General features: G+C 30.9%; 1 protein-coding gene across 3 annotated transcripts in view; it reads right to left on the bottom strand.

Moving 5' to 3' along the window:
- Positions 1–8,964, bottom strand: part of LOC127722059 (cytochrome P450 3A8-like) — a 497,429-nt gene extending 488,465 nt beyond the window's left edge. For all 3 annotated transcript variants that reach the window (XR_007991622.1, XR_007991621.1, XM_052228907.1), the window contains exons 1-4: positions 8,904–8,964; positions 1,572–1,753; positions 880–976; positions 411–463 (exon numbers count right to left, since the gene is read on the bottom strand). Coding sequence is in view for 1 of the 3 variants with exons in the window: in XM_052228907.1 (XP_052084867.1) it covers positions 411–463; positions 880–976; positions 1,572–1,657 (236 nt within the window). In the remaining 2 variants the exon portion in view is untranslated. The remainder of the gene's footprint in view (positions 1–410; positions 464–879; positions 977–1,571; positions 1,754–8,903) is intronic.
- Between the last annotated feature and the right edge of the window lie 11,960 nt (positions 8,965–20,924).

The following is a 20,924-nucleotide window of genomic DNA, read 5'->3' as shown; positions in this document are numbered from 1 at the left end:
GGGCGGATACAATAAGATCGGAGACCTCGATAGCAATTCAAAACAATTGTCTTTGCTATCTTGTGCCGATTTCTGTCTGTCGTTCGAATTGCTATTGCAATACAATGAATTTTACAATCATGTACAGAAGATCTGTGTTACCAGTTGCATATGTAGTATCAATAGCCGGTATTAGAGTGTATATATGCATCCGCCTTGTTTTGATTATAAATAACTTTTACTGCTTTAAAAAAAATACTCACCATAAAATATATGAATTTTAATTTTAAAGTGATATTTGATGTAATGTGCTGATAAATATGCACATGACTGTCGTGGCTCTCCCTTTATGCACTTAATCACTATAATGTGCTTGTTACATGTACGGTTTTCCTAAAAGAAATTTTTATTATTGTGGAAATGATATTTACCCGTAGATATCTCCATAAACTTTCCTCCATTCTTTGAAGACGTCCAATGGATTCTACAAAGAAATAGAAATATGATAAACTACAAAAAGTAAGCGTCTTCTATTTCTGGATTCCGAAAAATTGGTTTTAGAGTTTCAAGTCCCTTCATTCTTTTTTTTTTTTTCATTTCCTCAAAATAAATAAAAATTAGGCTGGAACCTCCAAACTTTCCGAGTGGGGACCGTATTGTTTTAAATAATAAAATATATAATAAAGATTAATGAAATATGATGTAAAATCATTAAGAAATTATTTTTATAAAGACTTGTTTAAGTATTTGCCATAGAGAGAGAATAAAGCTTTCATAGTGCCTTTCCAAGGGAACGACGACGCTAAAAGTCTGGGAACCAAAAGTCTGGGAACCAGACTTGATTGAATACATAAGGAGTTAGAAAGTAAAAATTGGGCGTAACATTTTTGTGATTGTTACCTTGTCTTTAAACTCTCCTATGCTCCCAAATACCATCATTGGCTTGGGACCTGGTATCTTTAACTTTTCAAAGAGTTTATAGTCGTCTTTCACTTTTCTAAAATAAGTAAGAAAAACAACTGTAAGAAAAACCTTACGTATTGCAGCATATAAACTTATCTGTCAAATACACTGCGATTAAAAATACAATTGAACTTTTATAGTCTTAATACCGTTGTACATCTAATCATAAACCGTTGAACTTCTATTCTTAATTCGGTTGTACTTTTGTCATTTGTTTCAATGAAAGGATTGAACCGATTTGGGCTTATTGCATGTCGGCATTTCGGTTTTTTTTTTTTATCTTTTAAAAGGACAAAAGACTTTCAATGACGTTGTGTGTACTTTCTGGTTGCATCAAAGATACAAATACCAACTTTCGGCTGTTGTCTGCTCTATGGTCGGGTTGTTGTCTCTTTGACACATTCCCCATTTTCGTTCTCAATTTTATTTTCCCTTTTTAAAAAAAATCTAATTCATATTCATAATTAAAAAACGCCGAGTGCCAATTGTATCGATATGCTAACAAAAGAAACTTATGAGAATAAAAGAAGTACGTTAAGAATTGCCAAAGCGGCTTCGTACAAGTTTTCTAATATTTATAAAAATATGTCTGCTTTGAATTATAAATTATTTATTTAAAAAATACTTACAGAAACCAGACTACTGCTAAAACTACTAACACAAGTGCTACCAGTGGATTTATGGTAAATGTCAATGGAAAAATAATAAGCGCCATTTTCTTTTAGTCTTTACTTAAAAATATCGTCTACAGCGTCGGCTGTTTCGTTTGTTTCCACCGACTGGTGTCGTTGTTTTCACCGACAGGTGTCGTCTGTAAGAGATATATAAACATGATAAATGTTTAAAGTAATTAACAAATAATTTAACAATACAAAAAATAATAACTCATTAAACTAAATTATTTGTCTATTGATTATACAGTAGTATGCTTGTCTTAAACTCATTTTTTTACAACTTAATCAGTTTAAAACCGTACTCATATTTGAAATAAAAATCAATACCCATTTCCTTTATCTCAAAGGCTCTTTACTCGAAATGTATTACATTATTTCACAAAGAACACCATCACAAAAACATAGCGTGTCAACGGTCTCATTGTCAATCACACCACATCCTTTTTTTATATTTATTCTGTATTTTAGTGGTACTATTAGAAAGCAAATGTAAGTATTACAAAATCATATTTGATCATTTAGAAATAATAGTCTGTAAGTTGTAGGTGTACAATATTGAGTACAGTAATATTTCTAATGTATCATAATGGAAATGCACTACCTGATCAACACATATAATCTTTATTATTATAAATTCTTTCAATCAAAGCTTTAACCATTTAAACCTAGAAGTAGTTATGACGAGTCATTTAAAATAGTATATTTTGAATTTTAAACTGTAAATTGCTTATCCTTTTTCACCTACTTTTAAAGGTTATATTTATTTAAAATGTGGGAGGTGACTCTTTGCTTGCTTTCGATCTTAAGTACGAATGTATTAAACAAATATGTAAATAATACAAGAATTGGATTAAAGAATTTTTACAATGAGATTGATCAATGATTATATACAAAAGTACATAAACACTTCTTTCTGATGGGCGGTATCGTAAATGGTCGTACTTTCGCATTTATATAATAAAACCGAGGTCTACAATTTGAATCATCCATTGTTGTTATGGTAGGTTGTATGAGTAGCATAATCCGGTCATAGTTTGACGAAGTGTTATCGTTTTCGGACTATTCAAAAGTATGATATAGCAAATTTGCAGATCAAACTTTGTTGGGCTAATTTTTAGACGATGTATATAAATAGTTCGTATACGTTATTGATTGTGCACTTGATGCATATAAGTTCTGTTTCTAAGTGTATATACATGTATATGTAGAATAAACATGTTTACTTAAATAGCAATTCTAATATGACTCTTTTCTTTTGCAAAATCAATTTATAAGTATAACAAAATATTGGTAACAAGCGAGTGACGTCACAATAAAACCTAAAAATTATACCCAGTATTGAACTGCTGACAAATTGTTTGTCTTGAAAATTGTGCAGCAAAAAGCTTAACATCGTTTCCATAATTCTATCGCTTTTCATTTTTGAAGTCTTTTTTATGATACGATAACTGAATTGCGAACTTTCAGAATCACCGAAGCTTATAACATCTGCCCTAATCAAAAATACCAGCCTACTTTTCAAATTTAAAACGAAATCAACTTAAGCGACATGCTTATGCAAAGATGCACCTATATATCACAACTTAATGGCAATAACGTCGTAACAATATACCTTAATAGCACATTAAAGTTTTATAATAAGCAATTAACAGCTTGTATTTGAATTAATCATAAGAAAAAAAACTATTTCTGTGTTTACAACATAGCCTGAAAAGTACACTGTACTCGATAAAAGTACAAGGCAGTAAATCGGACTTATTGACGCTTGCGGGTGTGGTTGAAACCAAACCGTTGTTTTAAAATCTGTCTATTTAGTATCTGGTACCTCAAAGCCGAACCTTTCTTTTAAGTCAACAAACCATAAACAATGATGACTGATACAATCTTTCAGGAGTTATAATAAGAAGTATAATTATTTATTTTTAAAAGGTTCTCTATTCTGTATTAAATTTTCAAAATGATATCAGTATTAAATAAATTAAAATAAATTCATAATCAATTTAAATTAACTTAGCAATATGTCATGGTGTATTGATATGAAGGTGATACGAGATGATATCTAAAGTTAAATCATTGTTGATGTTTTAATAATTGACTGCACTATATATGAACGGTATCATATGAGTTACGAATTTGTGTCTTTGGTCCACTTCTTGTAAATAGTATCAATTAATAAGCTGTGGTGTAGTATTGTTATACTGTGCGATATAATTGATAAACTCACTGTTGTAATGCAGAAAACATGAACCATGTAACGAGACGCATACACTGATAAAGTTGATTTTTAACTGCGATTTAACACTTTATCGACTTTCTGAAAGGTGAGTTCTAAGGGCTAGTATTCATTTCTTTTACGGAGGAATTTAATAAAACATTTAAAAAATTGATTTAGACTTTTGAGTTTGTCAAGAAACACAGCGGAGGTCTTGTAGAATCAACAGAATATCTATATATTTAGTTATCTGCCGAAAATAAATGTGAAGTGACTTTCTGTAAATAAAAAAAAACGACAAAGATAACATGCTAAACAAACAGATGTATCTAAAAATACTTTTCTATCTGTTAAAATTGAGAATGGAAATGGTGAATATGTCAAAGAGACAACAACCCGACAAAGAGCAGATAACAGCCCGAAGGCCACCAATGGGTCTTCAACGCAGCGAGAAAATCCCGCACCCGGAGGTGGTCCTCAGCTGGCCCCTAAATAAAATTGTGTACTGGTTCAGTGAAAATGGACGTCACACTAAACTCCAAAACATATAAAGGAACTAAAATTTAAAAAAACATTCAAGACTAACAAAGGTAAGAGGCTCCTGACTTGGGACAGGCGCAAATACGGCGGGGTTAAACATGTTTTGTGAGATCTCAACCCTCCCCCTATACCTCTAGCCAATATAGAATAAAGAAACTCATAGCAATACGCACAGTAAAACTCAGTTTAAAAAGAAGTCCGAGTCAGATGTCAGAAAAGGTAACAAAAGAAACTAAGCAAAATGACAATGATACATAAATTAACAAAGTTGTTAACTATTTTAAAAAAATGTACTTTTATGTATGTTTGATATAAAGCAACACATTCTGTCCAATAAGTAAACAATTTCTTTGGGCGACTTATTGCATAAAGGTCAGACGCAAGGTTGATAAAGTCAGCTGACCTCTCATTACGGCACACTTTTTTTATCTGATAACTATTTTATAAAAATGTACTTTTATGTATGTTTGATTAACGCAACACATTCTCTTCGATAAGTAAACATAATTTATTCGAACGACTTAGTGCATAAAGGTCAGACGAAAGGTTGATAAAGTCATATAACCTCTCATTACGGGACACTTTTTTATCTGGTAATTATCTTTTAAAAATGTATTCTTAGGAATAGTTGGTTCTATTCGATTAAGTTAACATAATTTGTTCGGACGACTAAGTGCACAAAGGTCAGACACACGGTTGATAAAGTCATCTGACCTCGTCATATGACCTCTCATTACGGGACACCAAACTTCCTGACTGGTTAACTTGGTAAAGGTTTTATCTGTGTTATGTCTAGCCCTGTATTAATTTGATAATACGTTACACAGATTGTTGTAAATATGAGCACTTTACGTTACACAGATTGTCGTAAATATGAGCACTTTACAATTTATACTGGACTATATTGTATACAGGCAATATTTGGTCATCCATATCTTACAAAACAAACCCGAGAATTCAGAAGTACATTTGTACCTGTTTTTGTTTTTTCGTGAGAACGATAGGCGAAATAATTTACATTAAGAACATTGTATCGAATATGAACAAAGAAAGATATGGGCTATTAGTCAATAAGACAGCAACAATGTGCAATAAAAGAAAAATATGCATTTATGTTGCATTCGGCAAAACTTAGTTAAAATAAGCACTTGTATGAAAAATTTAATTGAATTGCATTTTAGTACAAATGTCCGTTAAATAACGTTGTTACCGGGTTTACACTGGCATATAGATTTACTCTTTAAACATGATAAAACTTTAAATATATGTCACTCATTTAACTGATTTCAGGACAAAATATAAACTAGCACAGACTGTATTACAACATTGTAACAAATTCATGAATGGCAAATATTACAACAATCCCGTTTAAGTGCAGAATATATTATAATTTTTTTGTATAAATTTGCATGCTAAATGGTATTGATATTTTTTAAATAAAATTAATTTCAAACTTATGTTAATGTAACCATAAATGGTTCACCACATACAAAAATAAATATATCATTAACTTTTATAAATTACAGGGAGTGTATATTATAACTTGAAGGAAAGCTCTCTATATGTGGTTAATACTGCTCCTCGGTGTGTAATGAGTGTTAGGTGCACCATACCATTCATGAAACCGTGGGAAATCAGCAACGGAATATATTTACAAGCGGTCAATATTGAGTAAATTAAATTACGAATTATAAAATCATAAAACTCGAGTATAAAATATACTTTTATCAGCCCTGCTGTATATGTAACATTATGTTTACATGATTGAAAATATGGCGTCAACATAAACGTACATTTATGTTTTCAAATGTTATTTGTTTTTGAAACAAATTGTCCGACAATATAATTTCTGGAGACAACGGAATTGGATTTTTGCGAGTTTCTTGTGAAAAGAATGCATTCTATTGACAAAAGACACATCTAACCAGCGACAGTTACGCCGCTTTTTATTAATGTACTTTATTGTGGTATTGATCCAAACATTGAATGAAATCAAGTTGAGTAGTTAATAGAAAGTTGACATCTTTTCTTAAGCTTCAGATTAACTTGAAGGTTACAGTATAGAAATTCACTCATCTGAAGGGACTTTTTCTTTTACAGATTACTGAGCGATGTATCTATTTGCATTACTATCATAATAGAAATTAATGCTGCGCACTTGAGGGTCTGGATGGGGGTCCTTCATTTCTGTATTCTTTTTAGGCCATTGTTTTCTATTCTCTATTCATTATATTTTAGCACCTCATTATTTATATTCTTTTTTTTCTTTGGTGCATTTTTCTCTATTCTTTATATTTTTTGCCAATTATTCTCTATTCTGTAAACCCCCGTCCAAACCCTCGCACATATATAGCTGTTGTCTTGTAAATTACATAAAAGAATTTGTCCTTGAAACGATAGATCAACAACAGTACTACATGTTGGTCATATATTTCTTGAACCATAACTACGATCATTCTGGTGCACGTATACGCGAGTAAATACAAAATATAAAATTGAGAAAATGAAAAATAGGACGAAAAATGAAATAAAAATGTATTTCTGGAGAGTGATATGTTCCCCTAAAATGTTGTTGACCAAAATATGTAGTTCCTAGAAATAAGTTAATTGTTTATATAGTCCCTGATAAAGTGGTTAGGGCTATCTTAATTTTGTGACTTTTGCATTAACTTTTAATTCCTTGTTTTCTGCAAAAATTCCCAGTTTTAAATCAATTCTCTTACAACCCACTCATCTTCAAGAGTTCGTTTGACCTTTATAATGACTGATAAGTTAAGTCATACAAATGTGTAAGAAGGGTGTAAATTAGAATATATTTTAACGCGCACAGTAAACTCATCATATATACCAGGATAAAAATGTTGTGCGCGAGACGCGCGTTTCGTCAGTAAAGGACTCGTCAGTAACGTTCGAATAAAAAAGTCCAAATACGGTTTTGTGAATGTAGATTACTTTCAGTTTCAAAACACTTTTCTTCAGACACGAATTGAGGAAAAGCAAATAGGTGGATTGATTAGATGTTGCTTGCTTAACATCCAGTGGCAAATATTTCTAGTATATTCAAGACAAAAAAAAGACATGTATATTTTATTTGTTTGGTACAAAATGTAAAATAGATTTGATTTCTTATTAAATTGTGATATAAATCAATGAATGAAACATAAAAATATAAAGATAACGGCAACAGATTCTGGGATTGTGTGTAAGTAACATATTGAATGAACACAGAGGTTAGTAAGACGCGGGATAGTAAGTACATTGTATACTTCAATGAGTCAAACAAATAAAACAAAACAAAAAAAGTACATTTGCGACTGAGTAATTGGGTAATATTACCATACAAAACCAGTAAAAAAGATGTGTCAGAATTTGACCTTGTGAATAAAAAATATAAAAATATTCGTTTTGTGTTTCACCAGTTGTGTGGGGTTAAGTGCCACCCCCGGTCAATTCCACTTTTGTTTTAATTTTAAGCCAATCTATGTACATGGAAATATACGAACAAGACAAATTAAAAAAAAAATCAACACGAAACATGTATAGGCAGGAAAGGCGTACATAAATGCTTACAAATCAAGTTTTTAGCAATAGGGACTCGTATCAAAAAGCCAGACTTCAACTATACATGTACATATTTTTTTTTGCTGCAAAATGAGAGCTATTGATGCCTGACGTCTTGAAATGTAAGCATATTGAAATCAAAAATGCAAAAAAAAAGTCCAATTGCTATAAACGATTTTTTTTAAAATATTTTCACATAAGGCTGACTGTAAAGATTTCCAATTTAAGCATTCCTACACCAAAGGCCATTATTCAAGATTTATGCCAATCTTGACGTTTCGTGCTATGTATTATCACAATGCAAGATTTATAATTATGTTTTTTCACTTGTTAATGTTGATGTCTCATATTATCCTGAATATGTTTGAAATATTTTCCACTGAACGTTAATAATACTATAGTCAATCAATCAATCATTGATAAGCAGTATAGTATAGATCTCATATTATTTAGTCATCACTTAAAACCGAATTATTTGCCACTGAACGTTAACAATACTATAGTCAATCAATCAATCAATCATAAATTTGCAGTATAGTGTTGATCTTATACTATTTAGTCATTACAAAGACCGTAAGGTATTGTGTGTCATACAAACGAAGAATACAAGTATGCATTGTGCACATTGGAATATGCTGTATAGTCCTTTTCTAAAGATGCATTCTTATTCAATATTATCATTATTATTGTAAATGCTTTGATTTCTTTTCTTTTTTTTTACTATACCATACAATGTTGGCTCGTTTTTTAACTTTCAAATCATTTCCGAAATTTTAATATTCTGCTTAAAACTAAACAGTTCCACATACTATGACAAATTTGTACTTGTGACCGTAAATACAAAAAAAGCAATATATCATCTAAACGTTTCAGATGTTTTACTAATTTTTCAGTGCATAAATATAGATAACACCAAAATTAAATAAATAGATACATAAATATTATAGTAAAAAGTGTAATTCAAATATTCTTACCTGAAGCGCTAAAACAGTTAAATGTAAAACAGATTTATATATCCGATTGAAAGAATATTGCTTTTTGTAAGTTTATATCCAAAGCTTCTTCCTTTAAATGCTCAGTTGTAGGTGGGGCGTGGCTAAAAATATAGCTCCACCTTTAATTAATATATGTTCCATCCTAATGGTTCTATTGTCAGAAATAATAAAGATTAAAAGTCTTCAGTACTTTTATGTACATGTGATAGGTGAGTTATGAATGAAATGTATGAATGGAACTTGTATCTTGTATACACACAGAGGTTAACATGGTATTGATCGAGTGTCGTCACTGTAGTTGACATCAGCTAATAACATATCGGATTTGTACTTCATTAAATAAACCGAACATATATAGTTGTTAAAGTGCATATAATACTTGCTATTTTTATGATTGAATTTTGATTGCTTATTAACGTAAAGTGGCAAATATTTCAGTGCACATTTTGTTTGCTTATTAACGTAAAGTGGCAAATATTTCAGTGCACATAATATTTATTATTCTTTACGATTGATTTTTACTTGCTAATTAACGTTAAGTGGCAAATATTTCAGTTCACATAATACTTATTATCATTTACGATTTATTTTGTATTGCTTATCAACGTCGAGTGGCAAATATTTCAGTTCACATAATACTAACTATTATATACGATTGATTTTTGCTTGGTTTTTAACGTCAAGCGGCAAATATTTCAGTGCACATAATACTTATTAATTTTTACGATTGATTTTTGCTTGCTTATCAATGTCAAATCACAAATATTTCAGTGCACACGATACTTTTTATTATGAACGATTGATTTTTGCTTACTTATCAATGTCAAGTGACAAATATTTCAGTGCACACGATACTTTTTATTATGAACGATTGTTTTTTGCTTACTTATCAATGTCAAGTGACAAATATTTCAGTGCACATGATACTTTTTATTATGAACGATTGATTTTTGCTTACTTATCAATGTCAAGTGACAAATATTTCAGTGCACATACTACTGAATATTATTTACGTTTGATTTTTTGCTTGCTTATTAAAACGTCTAGTGGCTAATAATTCAGTGCACAAACTTTACGATAAATTGTTGCTTGCTTATTGACACCAATGACAAATATTTCAGTGTCATAATATTATCATTTACGATTAATTTGTGCTTGCTTGCTTACGTCAAGTGGCAAACATTTCAGTGCACATAATACTTGTTATTATATACGATTGATTTTTGCTTGCTTATTTATGTCAAGTGGCAAATATTTCATTCATGTTCAGGTCGATAGCATTATTTTCTATTGATTTTTGTTTTCTTTTTTACGTAAAGTGGCGAACATTTCAGTGCACATAATACTCATTATCATTTACGATTGACTTTTGCTTGCTTATTTTTGTAAAGTGGCAATTATTTCAGTGCGCATAGTACTTAATATTATGTGCAGTTGATTTTTGCTTGCTTATTAACGTCATGTGGCAAATATTTCATTTACATTCTATACGATAATAAATTAACAATTAACACAATATGTAGGTGGTCTAAAAAAAGATAAATCGCAGATGAACCTGGATGAAGGGTGTGATATTTAGACTGGCACTGGAAAAAAGAGGGTAAATTGGAAATTGACAGAAGTGTTATTCGTAATGGAAATTATTGCATAATCTTTGCAATCGATTCATTAGAATCAAACAAAGAGATATCGAATCATTAACAGGGACTGATACATGGTTTCAGGAAAGTTGGCGACATTTGCAGTATCAGTAAAAAAATAGCTTTTATCGTAGCTAGGCATTTTCCTTTACAATTACATTGAAACTATACAAGTTAACATTCATAGTCCTTTCGGTTTTTCACACAAAGAACAGAAATAGATACTGCGCATTTTTTTTTTTTCAAATAGTTGTGGTACAATGTATTAAATAGCATAGTTGGGTTAAAGTGCTAGCTACTTTTCATTCTTCTTAAGAAGCCCTTGCATGAAGTCTGCCTAACACAAATTAAGGGAATAGGGTTACATTTGGTTCCCATAGGGGAATACCGACTGTCCATTGAAAAACATGCCCAACAAACGCAATAAATAAAAATCAGACATTTCAAAGTCACAAACATAATATTATCGTTGTGCTCGTAAAAAATAATGTTTTCAAATTTGATGTTCAACATTTGACTACAACATTACTTAACCTTTGGATATTTCAGGGGCCAATATTATATTTTAAATAAACCGTACTAAACCAGGGTGGCAAAATTCATATAGTCATGCTTTGAAACCTTGCCAATAATTATAAACCAACGTCACAAAGTTGCACAAGGGATATATACGTATTTAGAAATCATCAATGAAAACCACATAAATGCAAAATGCATCGTAGTTCAACGGCGCTTTCATGCATATTTGATATTTCTGAACCAATTTAGGAAATTTCTTGAAAAGCATTTACGTAAATACGTATAAAGTCTAAAAATTCTATATTTTATTGTAAATACAAAGGAACATATACCCATTAAGACCTGTTGTATTATTTGTATTGACGTGGGTGGATGAATTATTCACGAGCCATTTTATCGGGTTTCCGTTCAAGTAAAAGATAATTTACTGTGTTGGTATACTTGACAACCTTACATAATTGATCTTCAATTAAAACGATGCTCTTTTGTATAATAGTGGCTCTAAAGTACATCTTACATTGAAGAAATACTTTTAAGAGTATACAAAGGTGAAAGCTACCAAAGAGGAGGGCAAACAAAAACAATGTCAATCGAAAATAACCAACAATGTTATGGTAAAAAGAAGAGACCAAAATAACAGACAACGCTACACTATAAACTACAAAAACTAAAAATGACCAACACGAACCCCTCCATAACTTAGGGCGAAGTCATATGTCCCAAGATTATGTTATACATGTATGTACTGAGTGAATTGGTTGTTCTAAACTGATTTTAAGTCGATATATCCTCTACCCTTTGCTATCATGTAAGTAACGATGCAGAATATTTGAAACCCGCAGGTGTCAAATCTTAATTGTTTGTTCCTGTCCTAAGTCAGGAATCTGATGTTCAGTAGTTGTCGTTTGTTGATGTGGTTCATAAGTGTTTCTCGTTTCTTTTTATATAGATTAGACCGTTGGTTTTCCCGTTTGAATGGTTTTAAACTAGTAATATTTTGGGGCCCTTTATAGCTTGCTGTGCGGTGTGAGCCAAGGCTCCGTGTTGAAGACAGTACTTTGACCTATAATAGTTTACTTTTATAAATTGTGACTTGGATGGAGAGTTGTCTCATTGGCACACATTCCACATCTTCTTATCTCTAGGATTGCAAGTATTTCTGACTTGCTATATTTATAAGAAAATAAAAGAAGCTCTGCATCGACCAGCGTCGTAAACGGTAATGAATATATTTATCAAACAGAAATAGCAAAGCTCTGCATCGACCAGCGTCGGAAACGGTAGGAAATATATATCAAACAGAAATAGCAAAGTTCTGCATCAACCAGCGTCGGAAACGGTAGTGAATATATATCAAAGAGAAATAGCAAAGCTCTGCATTGACTTGCGTCGTAAACGGTAGTGAATATATATCAAACAGAAATAGCAAAGCTCTGCGTCGACCGGCGTCGGAAACGGTAGTGAACATAAATATATATCAAACAGAAATAGCAAAGCTCTGCGTCGACCAGCGTCGGAAACGGTAGTGAACATAAATATATATCAAACAGAAATAGCAAAGATCTGCAATCAAAACCAAATGTCTTAATGAAAAGAACACATACGATGTATACAAGCAAATAAACTTAAAACAAAACAAAATCCACACACACGCACTAACACTAGACACCTCCCAAGACAATTTATTATTCCTAAAATCATAAATCTAGCAAAATAAAAGATAACTAAAAAAAATAATAAACATTACATTAACCCCTCAATCGAAAGTATCAATAGCACTAACCTTTATTCGTATCATTGGTTTCGTTTTGTATTGAAAGACCTCAAGTTTCATATCTTTTTAAAAAAAAATATGTTATTTAGTTATATAATATTTGAATCCGGGTGTATTTAAAGCATATGTATTAAATATCAAACTATTTTTTAGCGCATAAATTAAATCTAAAATATTGTCCCATTATCCGAAATGCACCTAACGAATATCTATAATCATAATACAAGTATAATGATTATATTAAGACTTTTAAAATAAAAGTATAAAACACCTAATGTAAAAACTGTATGCTACCTTCGTCATCACTGCACTATTTCTAATCAGTATGTGGTTGGTTTAGATATCGATAAGTGTGAAAAAAGATGAAGATACGACAGGGTATTCAAAGTCGACGACAAACTGTGAAAGCCCAGGCAACAAAACAAAAAAGGACCAAAAGACAATAACATGAAGAGCACCAAGAAACCGCGCATCAGTTGTATACTTGTAGTAATCAATGAATGTAATATATGTAATTATGTATATTGTGCGTAGGATGAAAGAAAAAAACTATAAACTATCAAACGATATTTAACCCACGATTGTTATTTTTTTTTTAATTGTCTCTTTTCTACTGTATATAAATGTCTTGTAGATTCTATTCTTGTGATTCAAATCAATACACTAAATGTTATGTCTTTCAAAACAAACATAAAAATTGCAAAACAACTTATTATAAGTCCGTTTGTTAAAACATTCATGTTGTATTTTCTTTGGAGAAGTGTGCAACAGCCTGTGTTGTTAAAACATTTATGTTTCATTTAGTTTGGGTGTGTATTTTCATACCCTATTATGGTTTATGGTATTTCCCTTTCATCCTACGCAATAATACATGATTACATTAATTCATAACTATACAACTGATGCACGGTCTCTTGATGCTCTTTTTGCCTTAAAAGGATATCTCAATTTTATCCATCCCCCACAAGACTACTATAAACAAGAGCTATTGTTAAAAGCGTTTGAAACATTAGACTTAATCGAATTTTTATGTAGATGTTAAAAGGTTTTTTCCCATGCAAAATGTATGGAGAATATTTAATAGCAGTAAAATCTAAAAACCTTTTGTTAAAACTTCTCAGAGCAAACTTGTTCTGGAAAAAAATTAAATAGAAAATGCAAAACTAGAGCAAAATAATACGTAAAGAAAACAAAGACCAAAACAGCATGAATTGCGAAAGACAAGAACAAACAAAAGGTCTCATATATAGTTATAAAAAAATCTTTATACATTTTGTGCGTGCGAAATGCTTTACTGGAATAAAAAAGGGACGAAAGATACCAGAGGGACATTCAAACTCATAGATCGAAAACAAACTGACAACGCCATTGCCAAACATAAAAAGACAAACAGACAAATAATAGTACAGATGACACAACATGTGAAGACAATTCAAATGCATTTACAATGGGAAATCATAAATGAAAAAATAATCAAATGATTAAAACAAATAAAAATAACATTTTATAAAAGATATGTGTCTGAAGCTCTTTTCCGGATTTACCTTCAGCAGGAACGTTCAAAGCAAAATATCTGAAATCCAAGTATGTATAAATAAGGGCAAAAGTAGTATACCGCTGTTCAAAAGTCATAAATCGATTGAGAGAAAACAAATCCGGGATACAAACTAAAACCGAGAAAAACACACCATCTATAAGAGGAAAACAACGAAAAAACCGAATCATTTCAAGAGCTATATGAACAAAAAGGACCTAATACAAATCCACGAAAGACGAACTTTGCCAGAGAGAGTAAATTACTGGGACCGATATGACGCTGCAGCGTCACTGAAAATAAAATAATTGTATTACACCATTTAAAATTACACATATTTAGACTTCACAATTTATTTCTTTTAAAAATAAAATTTTACTGCAACATGATATAGTGAAGTTTGAAGAAAACCTCACAAATTTTAAACGAATATAAGGTCATATGTCAAGAACGTTTTACTTTGTTGTAGGTAGATAACGCCACGAATTAATTGGTTATCTACCATGATGTATTCAACGATTTGTCGTCAGTACTTGTTAGCGTAAGCACATACGTTATTTTATTAATTCATGACTGAATGATGTTTACTTGTAGGTTTATTAGAAGGTTTAGAGCGTCATTTTTGTAAATGATGATCGGAAATAGCCGTTTACTGGTTCTGATGACGCGTCGCAAATTAGCTCAATCTAAAACCATCAAGTTACCATCATGTCAGTAAGTGTTGCATAAAAGGTATTAATGAGATGTTCAAGTTAAGACGTTCACTAACTAAAGTTATTGTATGTTATATATTATATAAATTGTATTACTAGTATCTAAAACTGTACCTTCTCATTCAAATAGATAGAAGGGAAAAAAATCGAAAAATTACAAGATTTTATATATATATCTTTATATATTTTTTCATGTTAAGTATTGATATATAATTGATTGTAATGATTAATGTTTTTCTTTGTTTGTGTGTTGATGACAATCTAGATTTTGGATTTGATATCAATAAAATCTTTGACTTTGACTTAACCATATATTGTTGCCTGCAAATTTTCACAAACAATAGTGTAACCTCCTAATTTGACTGTTCAGATCAGTTAATTTTAAAATTGCCGTTTCATCATAAAATCATATTACTTGTGACAAAAGCAAAGAGTGCAACTCCATCAGACAAAGTTTACATCAGGTAGTATTAAGCTGTTCTGTTTAGGTCCTTAGGATTTGATGCTTTTTAACATTTAATCAGTTTGGCTGATGAAGTTGTTTGGGGACTAACATGTTCTTATAAACAGACCAAGATTATAATTATCGTTCCGAACATTGACATTGTGATTTCCAACGGGCGGTAAATTGTATATTAATTCTGTTATATTTCAGTGACGTCATATAAAACTTACATAGTAATATTTTATATCCTAGCAATTATATATTATTATTATCTTGATGTTGAAATTATCGACAAAAAAGTTGATAACCATTGGCTCGGCTAATCAGAGAAAGGTCATGCATGTTAAACTATATTTTAAGCTGCTTAAGGACGACACTTTATAATGAAATATCATTAACCACCCTGAGTGTGCAATGTTGTCTTATAACAAATCGCGCCTTTGTATGTAAAAATGAGAAATTGACTTAAATATAATGATTTGCAATCGTTTTATTCCTTTTGACTTTTCAAATGTGAAATTCATTATGAATTCATGGTGGTCAATCGCGCATTAAATGTTTAAAATCTGTTTGAACTTATTCTATCTAATACAATATAATATAATTTTAATATAAAAGCCATTTCATGTTAGGTTACAGTATATGGGTCATGTCACACATTTCTAAAAGATTTTGCATAAAACTGTGGTATGTTAAACTATAACTAAACATCGACAAATGATGCATTTATCTCTTTTAATTTCTGAAATATTATTTAATGTTGGGTTTTTTTTTCAGATGTAGATTTGTAAAGAAAGCACGTAGAAACAGTAACAAACATTTCTAAAAATTGCATTAAAATCATCAAATCTCCAAACCGTAGATTTTGCGTATCTATATTATTGGTTTGAGCCCAGCATGTGTCAAATGAAGGACCATAAAGGACTTCAAAATAAGTTGTTTTTACTGTAACATGTAAGCTCGTGTAATTAAATATCCAGAAACACTTTGAGTTAAAATAATGTGATGGGTATGTTTACATGTTGTGATCAGTTCTAATCTCTCTTTAGAACTGTCATGTTAATTTGTCATAGAACTCTAAACAGATCTAGACTAGACTGTACATTTCTTCCCTGGAACTATTACCTTGCAGATGGCACGTTTAACTTACATATTCCGATCAAGATTGAAACAAAACATCCTGGTGTTTTTTTTAATTAGGCCATGCACCCACGTATTAATTTAATTTAAAGTATTTCATAAGATATCAATTGGCGACTAAACCCCGACCTGTTGATTACTTTGATAGCGTGTTAATATCTTTGTGACAGACCGCCTACAATGAATTATCACCAAATCATCTATTAATTATGATAATATTTTTAATACTATATGTCTTATTTGATTGCTTATTTCTGTTCTTAATTGAGTGACAATTGTTCTGTTTAATGGAAAATTGTCGGTATTACCATGTCAGTATTTAGTTAAAATACAATATAACCATACCTCAGAATAAAAAGGAGGAAGATATCAATAGAACATTGAAAACTCATAAGTCAAAGGGAAGCTGACAACGCCATGGCATAAAAACATAAGACGACGAATAGACAAAAGTAAAAGAACAAAAATACCGAACTCCAAGGGAAATTCAAAACGGGAAGTCCTTTATAAAATGGCAAAATCAAAAGCTCATACACATCTAATGAATGGAAAACAACTCTCATATTCCTGACTTGGTACAGGCATTTCCTTATGTAGAAAATGGAGGATCAAACCTGGTGTTATAGCTAGCTAAACCTCTCACTTGTATGACAGTCGCATAGAATTCCATTGTATTGACAACAATGTGTGAGCAAAACAACAGACATAATAGGTAAAAACTTCAAAAATCGGGGTACAGGAGTCAACATTGTAATACAATCTTAATCACTATAAAAGCAAAACACTGTGTTAACAAAGAAACACAAAATGGCATATAGACAAGTACATAAGCAAAAATGAAAGACAAGAACTCAAAATTGACCATAGCACCAAACAAGTCAACAAAACACTACGTAAAAACTGAAGTAATATGAATCCCACCAAGACTTGAGGTGCTCTCAAGTGCTTCTGAAGGGAAGGAGATCCTGATCCACATTAATATATGGCTGTCGAATATTTTGCTTTTGCTTTAAGTTATCTTGTGAGAAGAGCCCGAATCGCAACCTTGCATCATGTTTATGGTTTCGTTATGACGGATGTTTGAGATTTTCATGAGAAATAGTTATTATATTTCTAAAAGTTTGATTTTCAGTGTTTTATTTAAACATCTAATCAAACGTCAGTACAGTATTGGTGAGTTTAAACATATTTTTTTGTCAAAAAGACAAATGGATCAGGAACCATTTCTTTCAACTGAGTAAAGTCTTCTCCAAAACTATATTGGTTGAAATCTGCACCTCTACCAAATTCTCACAAGTGGATACCATGATTGATACGATAATGCATATAACCCTATCAAATAAACAGATTTTATTAAATGAATTAAATATGGGAAATAAGAAAACTCTTAAATATATTGGTTTAATAGCAAATTTGAGAATAAAGCCGGCATAATCAGGTTGTACAGACTATACAAGATTGGAGTATCCAGCTAAATATACAAAAGAGGGACGAAAGATACCAGAGGGACAGTCAAACTCATAGATCGAAAACAAACTGACAACGTCATAGCCAAAAATAAAAAGACAAACAGACAAATAATAGTACAGATGACACAACATAGAAAACTAAAGACTAAACACGAACCCCACCAAAAACTGGGGGTGATCTCAGGTGCTCCGGAAGGTACGAGATACAATTCATCGTCTCAGAGTCTAAAGGACTATTGGTAATGTCGTTGTTTGTATCCCGAAACAAAAATAACGTTACGTTATTGCTTGAATTTCTATTTTTAAGGTGGTACCCAACACCTTCACTAAAATTAATTTGGCTCGTTTAATTTTCATAATTACAAAAATATAAAAATTTCAAAAAATTTGAACCAACCAATTTATCAGAAAAATTAGACTGGTTATATAGCAGTTTGACAAACACTAACTTTGATCATTGAGAAGTTTAATATTCCCTTAACAACACAACGTAATTAAAACGTTTAGCTGATTTTACTCCCTTTTACTTGAGTAATCTCCCTGTAGTGTTAGGTACCACCTTAAGGATGTATTTTTAACAATCACATCAACTTGGTGTACGTTTTTGAAAATGTTACTAATAATGCATTAGATTCTAACACGGCACATTCTTTATTGTAGTAGTAGTAAACTTTAATCATGCACTTCTCATTTTTAGTTTACACCAAACTAATTATCTGCCAACATGACAGAGGAATCCAATTGTAATTTCAGAATGAAGTACTCTCTGTGTTAGTAATTTAGTAATGTCTAAAAGATAGACAAGAGACATATTCTATTTTTTAATGCTTCATTGGAATATCATGTGACAGGCGTGTTTGCTGTGGTAGAAATTACATGAATTTCAAAAGGCAAGAGTTCATTATCGATTTTAGTGTGTTCATGTTGCTGACTCGTAAGTTTTTTATGAAGTTCTTTAATCAAATGCTGTTTTGTCTTTTCATATATTTATTTTTAGAGTTATATGTCCTTCTTAACCTAAATTTTAAATATTAAAGTTTTGAAGAAGAAAAAAACTTCTTCCGATTAATATTCCATCATATTTGTGTATTCGTCTTTGTTCATCCTGAATCATGAACCTGCCAAGTGTCTTCCGATCAGAACATCTCAATTTTAACATAAATATAGTGGAACTCAACATTTCAACTTTATGTTTGCCACATTTGGAAAAAAAATCAAAGAAACTTTTTTTATCTTAAAAATAAATTACTCAAACTTGTCCAAATCATATGCACATTGAAAGCCTAACTTTCTAACTTTACGACCAAGTTTGATGTAAGAATAAAGCTGATATTAAACAATTTGGTTTAAGCTAACATTATTATTCAATGTAAATAAGTATTTAGAATAAACTAGATGCAACAACAGTTTCCAGATGTGTAAATCTCATAAATGAACTAAGAAGGTGCAAATCAAGTTAAATAAAACAAAGATCGGTTGAACTTCTAATGAAGTGGGACCGTGTGCCCCAACAAGATAAGAGTCCAAAAGTATGCATGCATACTCCGCCTTTGACTCCACGCTCAGTCAAAAGGTAACAATCGGAAAAAGAACACAATCGGTAAATTTACAGATGAGACGACATTTCTGGTATTTAAAGAAATAAAACAGCGAAAACATGTCGCTAGTTGGTTGTGACATAGACATCATATTGTCATCCAATTCGTGATGGTGACCATATAGCACTATTTAGTGTCGATTAAAACCGATATTGTTAATATATATATATATGTCGTAAACTCATTTGTGAATTAATTTACCTTGAAGTTCGGTAATTTTGTTATTTTTTTTGTGGGAAAGCAAAAAGTAAAATAACATAATTATCGAACTCCAAAGCAAATTTAAAACGGAAAGTTCTAATACTGAAATATGTACTGTAAGGAATAAGAATAATGCATAGATGAATTTTAAACTACCCATACAGACAGAACGGACATCCGAAACCAACTAAACTTAACGAAATGTTTGTTTATTGTCATTTTCATAAAAACATTTTGATTTCAAGGTTCGGAAAGTCTCATAAAAATCTGAAAGACTATTATCATCGGAACATTAGGAAATTTTTTGGGTTATATTATGAGAATAGGTCATAAACATGAAATTTGATTTAGATGTGTAAATAAATAAGTAAAGGTGTATGACTATTGTATAAATAAATAAGTATAGAAGAGGGGCGAAAGATACCAAATGGATATTCGAACTCATAAGTCGAAAATAAACTGACAACGCCATGGCTAAGAAGAAAAAGACCAATAGACAAACAACAGTACACAAAACAAGACGTAGAACCCCAAAGAGTGAGCAACACGAACCCCACCAAAACTTGGGTTTATCTCAGGTATATATGAACAGATAAACTGCATAGCTGTGTAAACACACTATAATGTATGTTAATTTCAATTTCATTTTGCCTATCAATTTGACTAAAGGCCCAGACATGAAACAATCCATATTTTTTTCGTACTCTTTATTTTCTATTATTTATTAACTGAAATGTTAAGAGCCTACATTATTATTAAAAATATATAGCTGTTATGCAAATGTCGTTATTCGGTTTTTTGTTTTTGTTTTGTGTTTTGTGTTTTTTTTTGTTTTTTTTTTTGTTTTTTTGCTTTTTGTTTCTTTTTTGTTAATAAACAAATATAGTGTGCTTTATTTGACACTATATTTTTTTATTGATTTATTGAATCATAGGCATTTTAGTATCAAATAACATTTGAAATTGTT

This window comes from Mytilus californianus, unplaced genomic scaffold (assembly GCF_021869535.1).
Source record: "Mytilus californianus isolate M0D057914Y unplaced genomic scaffold, xbMytCali1.0.p SCAF_12, whole genome shotgun sequence".
NCBI lineage: Eukaryota > Metazoa > Mollusca > Bivalvia > Mytilida > Mytilidae > Mytilus > Mytilus californianus.
The sequence above is the reverse complement of the archived record's forward strand: the minus strand, read 5'-3'. Positions and strand labels throughout refer to the sequence as shown.